Raw genomic sequence first — 16968 nt, 5'->3', positions numbered from 1 at the left:
TAAGTGCAAAATGTCTAAATTGGGCCCAATTAGCCATTTTCCCTCCCTGGTGTCATGTGACTCGTTAGTGTTACAAGGTCTCAGGTGTGAATGTGGAGCAGGTGTGTTAAATTTGGTGTTATCGCTCTCACTCTCTCATACTGGTCATTAGAAGTTCAACATGGCACCTCATGGCAAAGAACTTTTTGAGGATCTGAAAAAAAGAACTGTTGCTCTACATAAAGATGGCCTAGGATATAAAAAGATTGCCAAGACCAAGACCCGGAAAATGAGCTGCAGCATGGTGACCAAGACCATACAGCCGTTTAACAGGGCAGGTTCCACTCAGAACAGGCCTCACCATGGTCGACCAAAGAAGTTGAGTGAATATGCTCAGCGTCATATCCAGAGGTTGTCTTTTGGAAATAGACATATGAGTGCTGCCAGTATTGCTGCAGAGGTTGAAGGGGTTGTCAGTGCTCAGACCATACGCCGCACACTGCATCAAATTGGTCTGCATGACTGTCATCCCAAAAGGAAGCCTCTTCTAAAAATGATGCACAAGAAAGCCAGCAAACAGTTTTCTGAAGACAAGCAAACTAAGGACATAGATTACTGCAACCATGTCCTGTGTTCTGATGAGACCAAGATAAACTTATTTGGTCCAGATGGTGTCAAGCGTGTGTGGCAGCAACTAGGTGAGGAGTACAAAGACAAGTGTGTCTTGCCTGCAGTCAAGCATGGTGGTGGGAGTGTCATGGTCTGGGGCTGCATGAGTGGTGCTGGCACTGGGGAGCTACAGTCCATTGAGGGAACCATGATTGCCAACATGTACTGTGACATACCGAGGCAGAGCATGATCCCCTCCCCCTGGAGACTGGGCCGCAGGGCAGTATTCCAACATGATGATGACCCCAAACACCTCCATGACGACTACTGCCTTGCTAAGGAAGCTGAAGGTAAAGGTGATGCACTGACCAAACATGTCTACAGACCTAAACCCTACTGAGCATCTGTGGGGCATCCTTAAATGGAAGGTGGAGGAGCGCAAGGTCTCTAACATCCACCATATCCGTGATGTTGTCATGGAGGAGTGGAAGAGGACTCCAGTGGCAACCTGTGAAGCTCTGGTGAACTCCATGCCCAAGAGGGTTAAGGCAGTGCTGGAAAATAAAGGTGGCCACACAAAATGACACTTTGGGCAAAAAAAATTTGACATTGTCACTTAGGGGTGTACTCACTTTTGTTGCCAGTGGTTTTTACAATAATGGTCTGGGGCTGCATGAGTGGTGCTGGCACTGGGGAGCTACAGTCCATTGAGGGAACCATGATTGCCAACATGTACTGTGACATACCGAGGCAGAGCATGATCCCCTCCCCCTGGAGACTGGGCCGCAGGGCAGTATTCCAACATGATGATGACCCCAAACACCTCCATGACGACTACTGCCTTGCTAAGGAAGCTGAAGGTAAAGGTGATGCACTGACCAAACATGTCTACAGACCTAAACCCTACTGAGCATCTGTGGGGCATCCTTAAATGGAAGGTGGAGGAGCGCAAGGTCTCTAACATCCACCATATCCGTGATGTTGTCATGGAGGAGTGGAAGAGGACTCCAGTGGCAACCTGTGAAGCTCTGGTGAACTCCATGTCCAAGAGGGTTAAGGCAGTGCTGGAAAATAAAGGTGGCCACACAAAATGACACTTTGGGCAAAAAAAAATTTGACATTGTCACTTAGGGGTGTACTCACTTTTGTTGCCAGTGGTTTTTACAATAATGGCTGTGTGTTCAGTTATTTTGACAGGACAGAAAATTGACACTGTTATACAAGCTGCACACTCACTACTTGTACCAAACATTGTAGCAAAGTGTAATTTATTTAGTGTTGTCACATAAAAAGATATAATAAAATATTTACAAAAATGTGAGGAGTGTACTCACTTTACTGAGATACAGTATAGATTTAGCTACTCTGGATGGTATGAGAAGGCCTGTAATGCACACAGTGCTCTGGACGGTGATCTGAGGAGGCCTGTAATGCACACAGTGCTCTGGATGGTGGTCTGAGGAGGCCTGTAATGCACACAGTGCTATGGACAGTGGTCTGAGGAGGCCTGTAATGCTGCACAGTGCTCTGGTACGATGGTCTGAGGCAAGGCCTGTAATGCACACAGTACGCTGGACAGTGGTCTGAGAGGCCTTTAATGCTGCACAGTGCTCTAGATGGTTGTCTGAGGGGAGGCCTGTAATGCACAGTAGTTAAAACATATATATCTCCCGGGCTGTCTTGGATATGGATATATGATAAGTGTGTATTCGTGAAGTATGAGGCTGCCGCTAACACTAGGAAGCTTATCCTTAGCTTTTAAATAGTTAGCAATGCGTTCTATAGTGCTGCACTGCCTCTCAATAAATAAAGTGTGATTCCAAACAATAATAATATAATCACTTCAAAAATGCTTATAAGGTAAAGACTTTGTCAACGCTTATATAGATATAATAATACAAAGTGCAATTGCTGAAAAATGGGTGATAAACAATAGATAAATAAGTAGATAAAGTGCCAAGTGCGTATGTGCAAAACTCTGATAATTACAAATGAGGTAGAGAAGATTGTATATAAGCAGCCAAGGGACTTATGGGATATGCAACAAAGTGCTAAGTATCCAACTTGTACTCTGGTACAAGTTGATCTTGGTCTCATGTGTCCATAGGATGTTGTCCCAGAACTGTGAAGGCTTTTTTAGATGTTGTTTGGCAAACTCTAATCTGGCCTTCCTGTTTTTGAGGCTCACCAATGGTTTGCAACTTGTGGTGAACCCCCTGTATTCACTCTGGTGAAGTCTTCTCTTGATTCTTGACTTTGACACACATACACCTACCTCCTGGAGAGTGTTCTTGATCTGGCCAACTGTTGTGAAGGGTGTTTTTTTCACCAGGGAAATAATTCTTCGGTCATCCACCACAGTTGTTTTCCGTGGTTTTCCAGGTCTTTTGTTGTTGCTAAGCTCACCGGTGCGTTCTTTCTTTTTAAGGATGTTCCAAACAGTTGATTTGGCCACACCTAATGTTTTTGCTATCTCTCTGATGGGTTTGTTTTGTTTTTTCAACCTAATTATGGCTTGCTTCACTGATAGTGACAGCTCTTTGGATCTCATATTGACAGCAACAGATTCCAAATGCAAATAGCACACTTGAAATGAACTCTGGACCTTTTATCTGCTCCTTGTAAATGGGATAATGAGGGAATAACACACACCTGGCCATGGAACAGCCGAGCAGCCAATTGTCCCATTACTTTTGGTCCATTAAAAAGTGTGAGGCACATATACAAACTGTTGTAATTCCTACACCTTTCACCTGATTTGGATGTAAATACCCTCAAATTAAAGCTAATAGTCTGCAGTTGAATGAAGCACATCGTGTTTGTTTCATTTCAAATCCATTGTGGTGGTGTAAAAGATTAGAATTGTGTCGATGTCCCAATATTTATGGACCTGACTGTAACATGCATTGCATTAAAAATACACATACTTATTTAAAAATGCTTATGTACTTTTGACAAAAGATAACTGTAAGCACAGAATCACTGAAAAAAAACGTAGTTAGAGGCTTAAAGCTAATTGAAAACCAATGCTAAGAATAGTTAGTAGGCTGCCATTACTGAGCTTCTTCTGAAACTGCTAGTTACTTAAGTGGTATTATGATCCAATGGCAACTAGCATTTTCAGAAGGCATCATAAATATCATCCCACACATTCCTCTTAGTATGAGTTTCTTTTAAAGCAGATCTAAATCCAGTGACTAAAATCTCATATTATCTTTTAAGACAAACAGAGCTCTGGACCTTTTTCCTGAAAAAGAGGCAGACAGAAAGGACTAATCACCAGTACTGCCTGTGGTCTCCTCGCAGCTGGTATTTTCCCCATCATTCAATTGACATGCCTCAGAGCTGAGAAAGGGAGCGTGACTCCCAAAACGCGTCAGTGGTCCAAATACAGGGACGTGTCCAATTCCACATACGGTGGATTCTCTATATGCGATTATTACTCTTCATGTTTGTGAGTATGTTTTTGACATTTTAATTTTAACTTTTTTAAGGTGTCCAAGGGTAATGCACCAGGTGTTTGCGCCTCCTTCTCTTTTTCATGTACCTATGTTTGGAGTTCCCAGCCTGAGGAGAGCAGCACGCCTGTCATCCCTATTGGAGTGAGCGCTTGGGTGATTTAGTTGTTCGGTTTAAGGTAAGTTTTACATAATGTGCTAGTATGCGATGCATACCAGCACATTATGCCTTTACCTAGCAAGGTAAAAAGAAAAAAAACCAAGTCCAGCGATTAACAACCACTTTAAATTAAATTCAATAATAAAAACAAAATTGAATTCTATACATGCACAATTATTTATAAATGCTGTAAAAAAAAATGAAAACAAATATCTTACCAAGCACTGGCTGAGAAGTTCATAATCAAATATTTCCATTTCATACTGCTCTGTCAATTGTTTGCACAGAGATATTGCTTCCTCCCACATCTATAAAGCAAAGCAATGTAATAAAATGTTCAATTCTACTCTATAAGTAAGTGGAGTAATTTAAATAGTTATAACAAGAGATGGGCAAATTTGCCAGGTTCATTTCACTTGTGATTCTTGTGACCCAAACCTAATCACAAGTAATTACCATGTCCTCACTAATCACATGGTTTTGTTGATAGAAAATAAAAAAAAAAAAAGGTGCCAAAGAGAGTCACATATATAAAATGTACCTACGTCCTTACAACATAAAAGAAGAAAAAATGGACTGAGGCTAATGTGGACTTTCGTGGTACCATACAAAGGCTTGGCAACATCATTGTATTTAAAATAGTATTTTTATTATTCCAAAATTCGTTAAAATATATCTAAAAAACACAAACACTAAACACTGTGTCTTGGACAGTTGGCTTTATAAGAACACTGATGGGGTAACCTTTCAAGGATAACCAAATAACAAATACCATCTGAGTGTTGGGCGCTCAATATGTTTTGCGGGGAAGTCACAACTTCTTCAGGAGCTTATATTATTATATTATAGAGCAAAATATACATTTAGTTTAATAATAAAAAATGTAAAGAAAAAACAGAAAAGAATGTATGTGCTCCTTCACGTGCCTCAAGCTAAGGGAACAATGATCTACATACACAGGCAGCTAGCAACCATAATTTTTTACCACTGCTAGCCATCAAACCCTGGTGTTTCTGGCAGCATTGGTAACCACTAACAATGACAATCAGCTATGAAATAATTCCCATGCATGTTAGATACTTTTTTTTAGAAAATGAATTGTTAAATATTGTAATTGTCAGATACTGTATACATATTTACAGTATATTTAAGAAAAAACTTGCGCCACGTGAATAGATATGTGTATGTTAAACTTTAGGATTGCAGCTGCCACAAATTTCCACCAGTGGGGGAAAAACAGTATATAATATCTTGAAGTGTATCTACATGTTAGGCTTAAATTGAAGATACACTTCAAGATATTATATTTACAGTATAATTGAAAAAAAATGAATGGATACATCCACTAAAAAACAATTTTTTTGTATCTGTCCTACAATAAAAAACAGATCAGGGTTTTTAATAAAACAGTGTACCAAAGAAGAGTTTTTTATACCTTTAACCACTTCACTTCTCACATCTATTTTTACATTCGGACTTTGAGCCTGGTGATTTGGCAATACCATTGTCATTACCTAAAGCTGAAGTTTAGGTATAGCAATTTTTGCATAGTTACATCGGTTTGGCTTGGGTCAATGTAAATGTGTGTACCTGTGGTATCCTCTTGGAAGCTGGAAATCACAGTAGTAGGCACCGCAACTACAGTGATTTCTACCAACTTCTGAGGTGTCATACTAAGTGGCTGCCCTGTTGCTTACAGAACAAAGGAAGTTGTCTACTCAGTAAAGACAAAACTCAAAGAATACTTTTTTCAGTGGATGCAAAGTGTTTTCTTGTTGGATGAGGTGGAGATCATGCAGTCACTGCCCCACCTCTCCACCTTATCCAATCAGAAAATGATTTGAATGAATTGAGAAAATGGTCATTATTCCCTGAATGCTGCCGAGCCGAGCAGGTGACCTCCTTTATTCACATGCAGCAGGGCAGCCAGGACCCCGAATCTAGCGGAGATGACTGTAGTAGCAGTGCTTATTCCAGTGATTCCCCGCTTCCATGGGGATACCATAGGTATGGAACACACATACTTACAGTGGTCCAAGCTGGACCAATGTAACTACTGTATGTAAAAATTGCCATACCAAACTTTCATTTTAAGCTAAAAGAAATGAATACATATATTTATTTTTCAAAACCAACAAGGCTTTCCTTTTGACATTGTTTTTGTGCAAAAGTTATTTTATTTTAATTTGTTTTTCAATCTATAGACAAAATGCGTAATAAAAACAGGTCACTTTATTTGTGCATTTAATAAAAGTATTCTGCTTTTATAGTAGCTGTTAAAATTGTCTATGGCCACAGAGATTTTACAATAAACATATCAGGGTATGCATTTTATACTAAACACTAAAAAGGTCAATATTACATACTATTCCTCCCAAAAATCATCAACATTTCATACCAGCTTTAATACATAATTATATACAGTAAATCATTTTATTAGCTAAGCAATCTAGCATGCCCTATTTCATCCTTTTAATATTTGATATTTTGTGAGATGATATACTTGCTATAGCTTGATTTGATATATACATAAAGCACATGAGAAGATAACTAACCTTTCCTTTGTCAAAGTATCCAATGATGACTTCATATAAATTTTCCTTTAGCTGCCGTTGGGTTTGGGAACTCTGGAACTCTGTTTGCAACACCTGAGATGAACATTGTTCATCTGACCACTTAGAAAAAAAAATAATATTTTTTATGTTACAAGTTACAATAGCATGAAGCAAGGCAGAGCCCATAGGTGATTAGCTTGCAAAACCATCTATTGATAGCCACTTTAGAGAAACACGACACCCTAAACATGTCTCTAACTCTACCTAGCTAAAGACTGACCTGACTTTATAGCTAAAAAGACAATAAAAAAAAAAAAAAAAATTACTAGCGTCAGCATGCATGATAAGACCACCATCATATATAAGAATATGTTATGCAGTAATATATCATAGCATGGGGTGGAAAATAACATCATGTTTTACAAAACTAAAGAAAAACCTCCATAACTAAAAAAACAAACAAAAAAATGTTTACCTTTTTACCCTCATGCAACATATTGTTTCAGATGAAATTTTAACTCTTTTGCTTATTTTTTTTTAAGTTTACATTACTGCACAAAGTGAAATGTCCAGACTTCAAAATAAATATAACGTACAGGGAATTTTTTCTATTAACAAAACTTTTCCTAAAAAAAGTTATACAAAATTTATAACCAAACAATCATCATGTTCCTAAGACTGCCATACTAAAACCAATTAAAATATTTAGAGAAAATTTCTGTGGCCACAATGCCTGTGGCGACAATGGACTGTTCAAAGTATGAATGTTTGTATAGACTTGTCATCCATAGTATAAACCCAGGAAACTCAAGTAAGGTCTACAAAATGTGGCTTAATGTGGCAAAATGTAGTTACGCCTCTGGCACATGCATAACATAGTTGCAGGAACAAGCGCTTCAATGCATGGAAAGCAGTAGATGTTAGTTATTATTATTATACAGGATTTATATAGCGCCAACAGTTTACCCAGTGCTTTACAATATAAAAGGGGGACAATACAGTTACAATACAATAAAATACAAGAGGATTAAGAGGGCCCTGCTCATAAGAGCTTACAATCTAATAGGGTGGGGCAGGTGATACAAAAGGTTGTAACTGTGGGGAATGAACTGATGGAAGAAGTCAAAGATTAGTTGGGGGTGTGATAGGCTTCCCTGAAGAGATGAGTTTTCAGGGATCGCCTGAAGTCAGCTAGAGTAGGAGATAGCTGAACAGGTTGAGGAAGAGCATTCCAGAGGATGGGAGAGGCTCTGGAGAAATCCTGGAGACCAGCATGGGAGAAGGAGACAAGGGAACTTGAGAATAGGAGGTCTTCAGAGGAGCAAAGAGGACGGTTTGGGTGATATTTGGAGATAAGATTGGTAAAGTAGCTTGGGGCAGAGATGTGAATGGCTTTGCATGTTGTGGTTAGTATTTTGAATTTAATTCGCTGGGCGATCAGGAGCCAGTGTAGGGATTGGCAGAGGGGTGTGGCAGACACTGAGCAGTTGGTAAGATGGATAAGCCTGGCAGCAGCATTCATGAAAGACTAAAGAGGGAATCGCCTATGGAGAGGTAGGCCTATGAGAAGGGAGTTTTAATAGTCAAGGTGAGAAATAACAAGGGAGTGAATAAGTATCTTGGTAGTATAATTTGTTAAAAAGGGTCAAATTTTAGAGATGTTACGGAGGTGAAGTCTACAAGCTTTTGACAATTGGATTTGGGGGTGAAAGGATAGGTCAGAGTCTAGGATTACACCTAGTACCCTGGCATGAGGGGAGGGATTGATGGTTGCATTACTGATTTTGATGGAAAAGTTATGGAGGGGGGCATGGGTGGGGGGAATATTACCAGCTCAGTTTTACAGAGATTTAGTTTGAGGAAGTGGTGCAAAATCCATGCATCTATGTCTTTTAGTAATGCGAGAGGAGAGTGAAGGAGTGAGATGAGGAGTAGACAGATAGATTTGGGTGTCATCGGCGTATAAATGGCAATTTCAGTTTAAAATAAGAGCAGTGCCTCAGCAGTCAAAGTCATCATGTTAGTAAAACTCAGAAGATATGTTAAATTCATTTTGCATAAATACTATTCACTTGCAGCGCAAATTAAAGCATAGGTAGAAGCAAAGTAGCTGAAGAATATGAAGCATAAATCCCAAAGATTTGGTTAGTTCAGTGTGATCATACTGCATATTGCATATTAACCATAATAAACCCACTTCAGTATAGTTTACCGAAAGTGGCACCCCTCCACATTTAAAAGAATCTGACAGATAATCTATGGATGGATCTGTGCAAAAAGAAAAGCCCTGAATTCATTGGTAGATGGGTTGTCCCATGAGGCTAAGTACAGTATGTCATTTCCAGAGATGAATTAGCCATCATAACTACAGTAAAACCTTGGATTGAGAGTAACTTGGTTTGAGAGCGTTTTGCAAGACAAGCAACATTTTTTTATAAAGTTTGACTTGATAAACAAGCGATGTCTTTATATACAAGTAGCGTCATGTCACAACTAAGTATAAAAGAGAGCAGAGGCACTAAGTGTAGCAATATGCTTACATTTAATGAAGGTACAACATTTAGCAACTCATATGGTTGATGATTAAAACAGGCACATCTAAGTATGCAGGCATCTGGGGTAAAGTTGTCTACATAGGTTGTCCTCCGCACTGCCACCGACGTCATCTCTTCCACACTGCGCTCCATGAGCGCTTCAAGCCTCGCTTTCAGATCGCTCTACTGCAGAGTAGTCCTGCCGGTCACAATTGCAGACTGACAGTTGTGAGAGCCAGCGGTGAGGAGGATGGTCTATGTGGACAGCTTTACCCCAGATGCCTGCATACTTAGAGGTGCCTCTTTTAATCATCAACCATGTGAGTTGCTAAATGGTGAACCTTCATTAAATGTAACAATATTGCTACACTTAGAAGTTCCTCTCTTCTCTTTTATACATTGAAGCTCCTGCTGGATTTTGCTTCCAATCCCCTTTGTGGAGGCTGCCATTTGTGGGTGTACATATTATGGTTACACAGCCTATCACATTGCTATAATCTTTTTATATGGACTATAAACTGAAGGAGTTATGAATAAATGGTTGTGGAACAAATTATCTGAGTTTCTATTACTTCTTATGGGGAAATTTGCTTTGATATAAGAGTTCTTTGGATTACGAGCATGTTTCCGAAATTAATTATGCTCTCGCAATCCAAAGTTTTACTGTATTTGTATTACCATGTATGTGCACCCTTATTGTAAACTTGTGAAAGCAAGCAAAGGGATGTCCATAAATAAATTAATGAATGCTTTCTGTCAAACTGAATTTTTAAAAAACATTTTTTGTTATGGTACAAAATAATTTGGTCAACAGAGCAAGAAGACATTCACGTAGATTCCCTTCCCTGCTCTATTAAATATTACTTTTAATGCTCTCTCCATTCTCATTGGGGATGCATCTTGTAGTACCCTCTGACTAGGACAAGAGGTTAGGGGAAAGATTCTCTAAAGGGATATAGACAGCAATAAAGACCCAAGAGGTGTAAAACCCTCCGCACTCTGTTGTTAAAAACTAAAAAAACAGTTAACATGATTAAAGTGAAAAGTTAACATAGTTAAAGGGATTGTAGAGGTTTGTGTTTCTTTTTCAAATAATAAACATTTTTTGCTTGGTATACAATGGTTTTGCACAGAGCAGCCCTCTTCTGGGGTCCCCCGCTGGCACTCTTGGCTCCCCCTTGCTATGGGGGTACTCGTGCAGGCTTTGTGTGCATCTATTTACACCACAGCGTAGCTTGGTCCTATCTTCCGCTCTGTCCTCACAGGATTTGATTAACAGCTTTGATTAACAACAGCTCACGCTGCTGCCTGAGTCTTGTGGGAAGAGAGAGAAAAGAGTGCTGCTACTCTCGGGCACAGCGCTGGATCAAGAGAGTAGTCAGGTAAGTATGCACTAAGGTATAAAACCCCTAGTCTTTACAACCTCTTTAAGGTTGGAGTTGGGCTTTACCTGACACTAATATTTAACTAATAATTTAGGTTTCAAGAAGAATACAAGCATTTGTAATTTCCTTTTGTTTTCACCTAAATCTATGTTTATGGCTACAGAGGATATCTGTGACACAATGTATTGAAGCATGAATATTCTAATTTAAAATGTTACCTTCAGAAGCCTAGTGTGGAGCAAAAGAGTGTAAGCAGCCTCAGTATAATTCTCGCAATCCAAGTGGAGGTCTCGAAGCTTGTACAAATATCTGTAAAACAATATAAAAAATTGGAAGGTTTAAACAGCACTAGTTTTGGAGCTATTTTAAAGCCTTTTTTTTCAAAAAGTCTTTTTCACCCCTGGACAAGATTCCAAACCAACAGTCTGTGGGCCTCAAATGTTCTCCTTGAGATATTACTAAACCATACATTACATAAAAAGTTAAGCCCTCAAAACTGATATGTCAGTGCTAAAGTGGCTGTAAAGGCTTTTTTTTTTTCTAAAATAATAAACGTTATACTTACATACTCTGTGGCCCCTTACTTTCTCTTCTGGAGTCCTCTGTTGGTGTTCTCAGCTACTCCTCTTCAGTATGTGCAAATATATGCGTAAGCTGCAGTGGCCAGTCTACTGCAGCTCGAACGCTATTATTTTTAGAGTCTCCCAAGTTGGAGTACATATATAACAATGGGACAATAAAACCATAAAAACATCAGCGCAGTTACTGAGACAGAGAGTGGGGTGCTACCACTTAATATCACTCTAACAAAAGGGGCAGTGCTATTTATCAAAAGTGTAAAGTGATAACTTGTGAAATAAACTTGAAACCATGTATAATGGTGAATTGATACCAGAATTTGTGCCTATATGTAAAACAATAAAAAATTGATTATATTTAAAAATAAATATATATCTAAAACTAATAGACTAGTGTCCCTACTGCTGCTGACAGTACTTGTGTACCCACAAATGAACCAAATCTATAAAATGTAGCTTTTTTGACAGTGTCACGCAGTACAAATATAAAGTGCAATGTCCTAATGATCACAAACCAATGCTACATATATCACATACATATCCATGAAAAATAAAAAGTGATTGAATAAAGTTCTAAATGCCCTGGTGGGATTAGTTCTATATTACAATTCTTAAATTCATTTAATAATTGCAATGTCACAATAAAAAAAAGTAAATTCCTCTCCACTGATAATCTGCCTCCATCCTCCGCAATCCTGCAATATACGTATGAAATCCTCTCAAAAGGTAAAAAAGTATATAGCATTCTCTGTATGAATAACAGTATTTTTAGTAAAAATTAAGATATGCCCAACTTATGGTGCACACATTTACAGGTGCACATCAGTATCCAGGCTTATAATAAGGATAACCTGCACACATTTCCGGGCTAGCAGCATGATTTCATCGGCTCCTCCCAACGCGTTGCATTATCCAATCACATGGCTTCATCAAAAGGTTCATATATAATAATGGATAGATTAAGGGCAGGTATATCAGCAGGGAGCTCACCCCTCCTTAAAGGTATAGGGACATACTGGTCCCCTCACTAATTCACCAACAGTACAAACAAATGTCAACCACCCCAACTAGGTGCCATTGTGCTTTTGCTGCATGTCCGGTGTGCCGCTATACCTTTAGGGAGGTGTGGTCTCCCTCCAGGCATACCTGCCCTGAATCTAGCCATTTTTTTATATGTGCTTCAACTTGGGAGACTTTTAAAATTATAGAGTTAAGACTGCAGTAGACTGGGGTGTCATGATGTGGCCACTGCAGCTTATGCATATATTTGAAAATGTGTGCAAACTAAACCTCTTGTTTTTAACGTGAACTGTTAGACAGGGTCAGTTCGGTTTGTTGCAGGCTGGCTGGTAAGTGAGCTTGGAATTTTTGATTGTTTTTTGACTTATGATTACTTTTACTGCCATTGAGAACTTAAGAATTAGATTCTCAATAAATAGGCTGTATTTGACTGTATTTGGATCTCCCTTGAATTTCAAGTGTGAAGGATATGTACGGAATAACCAGGATAGAAAACAGTTCTATATAAAGCCTGCACTGGTGCATGCATTTTTTTTAACTGCTTTCGTTGTCCCTATAATGTATAGACACTTGACAATGATTCTTTCATTCTTATAGAAGAACAATCATGTAAAAAGGTTTGTTGTTATTTTCATGATGACATATTTATAAAATTGCTTGAATTCTAGTTTATTATGTCAGCTTAGGTTCAGATCAGTAGATTTACCACTGCCATTGGAACAATTCACCAAATACACAACCCTTTGAGGGCTGTTTTTTGTCCCTCCCCTAAATAGCAATTTGAAAAGTAATTTTCTCTATATTATTAGGACTTCTTTCTATAGCCCGACTCAGCATCTCAGTGACCAGAAGGAGGAAAGAGCACAGCTAACTGTGTGACTGGGATGAGCGAGGGTGATGCTACTACTTTACCAGTCAACAAAGAAAATGGCCTCTGCCCCCACCTATAACCGGCCTTCATAGCAAAGAACACATGGAAGGGCAACGCACATGAAACAAACAAAGATAAAATTCCCAGTTCAATTTGCCAACCAGTCTGCTTACCAACCAAATTGGCCTGTCTAACAGTTTGCGTCAATACAGGGGTTTAGTTAGCACACATTTTCAAACGCATGTGAAAGCTGCAGGGCCACGTCAAGGCTCCCTGTTACCTGCAGTCCTAACTCTAATGAATTTTAAAGAGTCTCCACAGTGGGAGCACATGCAAGCTAATGGATAGATAGGGGGCAGGTGAGCCTGGAGGTGGCCCATCCCTCCTGAAAGGTAATTGGGGGCATAATGGAAGCCCAGCTGATAGTATTACAGCAAAGGCACCCAGTATGTCCACTCACCAGTACACATATACAACAAAGAAAATGGCCTCTGCCCCCACCTATAACCGGCCTTCATAGCAAAGAACACATGGAAGGGCAACGCACATGAAACAAACAAAGATAGAATTTCCAGTTCAATTTGCCAACCAGTCTGCTTACCAACCAAATTGGCCTGTCTAACAGTTTGCGTCAATACAGGGGTTTAGTTAGCACACATTTTCAAACGCATGTGAAAGCTGCAGGGCCACGTCAAGGCTCCCTGTTACCTGCAGTCCTAACTCTAATGAATTTTAAAGAGTCTCCACAGTGGGAGCACATGCAAGCTAATGGATAGATAGGGGGCAGGTGAGCCTGGAGGTGGCCCATCCCTCCTGAAAGGTAATTGGGGGCATAATGGAAGCCCAGCTGATAGTATTACAGCAAAGTCACCCAGTATGTCCACTCACCAGTACACATATACAACAAAGAAAATGGCCTCTGCCCCCACCTATAACCGGCCTTCATAGCAAAGAACACATGGAAGGGCAACGCACATGAAACAAACAAAGATAAAATTCCCAGTTCAATTTGCCAACCAGTCTGCTTACCAACCAAATTGGCCTGTCTAACAGTTTGCGTCAATACAGGGGTTTAGTTAGCACACATTTTCAAACGCATGTGAAAGCTGCAGGGCCACGTCAAGGCTCCCTGTTACCTGCAGTCCTAACTCTAATGAATTTTAAAGAGTCTCCACAGTGGGAGCACATGCAAGCTAATGGATAGATAGGGGGCAGGTGAACTGGGAATTTTATCTTTGTTTGTTTCATGTGCGTTGCCCTTCCATGTGTTCTTTGCTATGAAGGCCGGTTATAGGTGGGGGCAGAGGCCATTTTCTTTGTTGTATATGTGTACTGGTGAGTGGACATACTGGGTGCCTTTGCTGTAATACTATCAGCTAGGCTTCCATTATGCCCCCAATTACCTTTCAGGAGGGATGGGCCACCTCCAGGCTCACCTGCCCCCTATCTATCCATTAGCTTGCATGTGCTCCCACTGTGGAGACTCTTTAAAATTGATTAGAGTTAGGACTGCAGGTAACAGGGAGCCTTGACGTGGCCCTGCAGCTTTCACATGCGTTTGAAAATGTGTACTAACTAAACCCCTGTATTGACGCAAACTGTTAGACAGGCCAATTTGGTTGGTAAGCAGACTGGTTGGCAAATTGAACTGGGAATTTTATCTTTGTTTGTTTCATGTGCGTTGCCCTTCCATGTGTTCTTTGCTATGAAGGCCGGTTATAGGTGGGGGCAGAGGCCATTTTCTTTGTTGTATATGTGTACTGGTGAGTGGACATACTGGGTGCCTTTGCTGTAATACTATCAGCTGGGCTTCCATTATGCCCCCAATTACCTTTCAGGAGGGATGGGCCACCTCCAGGCTCACCTGCCCCCTATCTATCCATTAGCTTGCATGTGCTCCCACTGTGGAGACTCTTTAAAATTCATTAGAGTTAGGACTGCAGGTAACAGGGAGCCTTGACGTGGCCCTGCAGCTTTCACATGCGTTTGAAAATGTGTGCTAACTAAACCCCTGTATTGACGCAAACTGTTAGACAGGCCAATTTGGTTGGTAAGCAGACTGGTTGGCAAATTGAACTGGGAATTTTATCTTTGTTTGTTTCATGTGCGTTGCCCTTCCATGTGTTCTTTGCTATGAAGGCCGGTTATAGGTGGGGGCAGAGGCCAATTTCTTTGTTGTATATGTGTACTGGTGAGTGGACATACTGGGTGCCTTTGCTGTAATACTATCAGCTGGGCTTCCATTATGCCCCCAATTACCTTTCAGGAGGGATGGGCCACCTCCAGGCTCACCTGCCCCCTATCTATCCATTAGCTTGCATGTGCTCCCACTGTGGAGACTCTTTAAAATTCATTAGAGTTAGGACTGCAGGTAACAGGGAGCCTTGACGTGGCCCTGCAGCTTTCACATGCGTTTGAAAATGTGTGCTAACTAAACCCCTGTATTGACGCAAACTGTTAGACAGGCCAATTTGGTTGGTAAGCAGACTGGTTGGCAAATTGAACTGGGAATTTTATCTTTGTTTGTTACTTTACCAGTCAGCCAACCAAGGACCTAGTGATCTCAAAGATTAGCCAAACTATTTCACAGACTATTCCCAGGTATAATTATTTAAGACTGAGGAGAATAGGGCAGCCCCAATGTAAATAAACTATTAGTTTTTAATAACTTGGAATTTGCAGCAACAGCCACCTGTGCTGTAACCACAAAGTTTAGCTAAGCATGCTTACCTAATGTACATTGCTTCACGATTAATGTCTTTATAAAAGTTCTGAAAGGAAAAATAATTTGCAATAGCATTAATATTTTTAAATAATCTTCAATTCTATACAGATACATATTGCCTTGCCTGAAGTTTGTAGTTAAAATATGTATTATTATTGTAAGTCTGTTCACAAATGTGCTGAACGTTATGCTGAGGTTAAACTACTGCAAACTGTAGACTATGATAGCGTATAAAAATACAGCAAGATATCCTGGTTATCAACTTTTGATATGTTGGAAAACTCACTGCAACATGATGCATATGTAAAATGCAAATATGTTTTTAAATATATAGGTGTAAATTGTCCCCCAGAGTAACTTTTCATAGAATGTAATATTACATTTACATAGTATGAAAATTTAAATTTAGGTCAAGCTTAAAACAATTCTCAGAAAGGCTAGCTCTTAGAACCAGAAATAAAAACCATATATTTCCTGCTCTCTATAGCTTGATATGAAGTCACCTCTTACCCATGTCTTTTAAATACAGTGACCTCTTTTCCATGTCTTCCTAAAACATACATAGGTAGACATAATGATGCACACTAAAGTTATGCTGGCCATACACGCACAGAATTTCGGCCGTTTGCAGACTGAACGATTATTCATCAGTCGAAAGCGAATTGGCCACTAACTTACAGAATAAACTCTTTTACATAATCGTTTTCATGATCATAATGATCGTTCCATAACATGCTCAATACGAGTCAGAATATTATTTTCGTTTCAATTTTACCATACACGTAACAACTTTTGTAGAAACAATAAAAGTTTTCGCTATGGATCCATCAACATTAGCCGGGCACACGATTGAAATCGTCGGTAAACTTGTGTTCACTAACGGCCCGATTTTCGAACAATCTTTCCTAAAACGACCATTTTCGGCCGAAATTCTGTGCGTGTATGGCCAGCATTAATAATAGACATTAAAAAATCATCTGTCTTTGTGCATTAACAAAACAGAATGGCTAGATTGATCTAAGAGAGAGACAGAGATTGGAAATTAATTTCTCCAGTTCGCCAGAAACTGGGTCTCCATGGTTGGAAAGGTCCAA

The 16968-nt window shown here is 39.7% G+C and overlaps 1 protein-coding gene across 1 annotated transcript in view; it reads right to left on the bottom strand.

Moving 5' to 3' along the window:
• The window catches only part of DOCK2 (dedicator of cytokinesis 2), a 349654-nt gene that overhangs the window by 101432 nt on the left and 231254 nt on the right, over positions 1 to 16968 (bottom strand). The window contains exons 36-39 of the mRNA XM_082254918.1: positions 15880 to 15920; positions 10899 to 10989; positions 6762 to 6881; positions 4425 to 4514 (exon numbers count right to left, since the gene is read on the bottom strand). Of these exons, the coding sequence (XP_082111044.1) occupies positions 4425 to 4514; positions 6762 to 6881; positions 10899 to 10989; positions 15880 to 15920 (342 nt within the window). The remainder of the gene's footprint in view (positions 1 to 4424; positions 4515 to 6761; positions 6882 to 10898; positions 10990 to 15879; positions 15921 to 16968) is intronic.

The sequence above is a fragment of the Pelophylax lessonae genome (assembly GCF_965119305.1).
Source record: "Pelophylax lessonae genome assembly, chromosome: 4".
Lineage (NCBI taxonomy): Eukaryota > Metazoa > Chordata > Amphibia > Anura > Ranidae > Pelophylax > Pelophylax lessonae.
The sequence above is the reverse complement of the archived record's forward strand: the minus strand, read 5'-3'. Positions and strand labels throughout refer to the sequence as shown.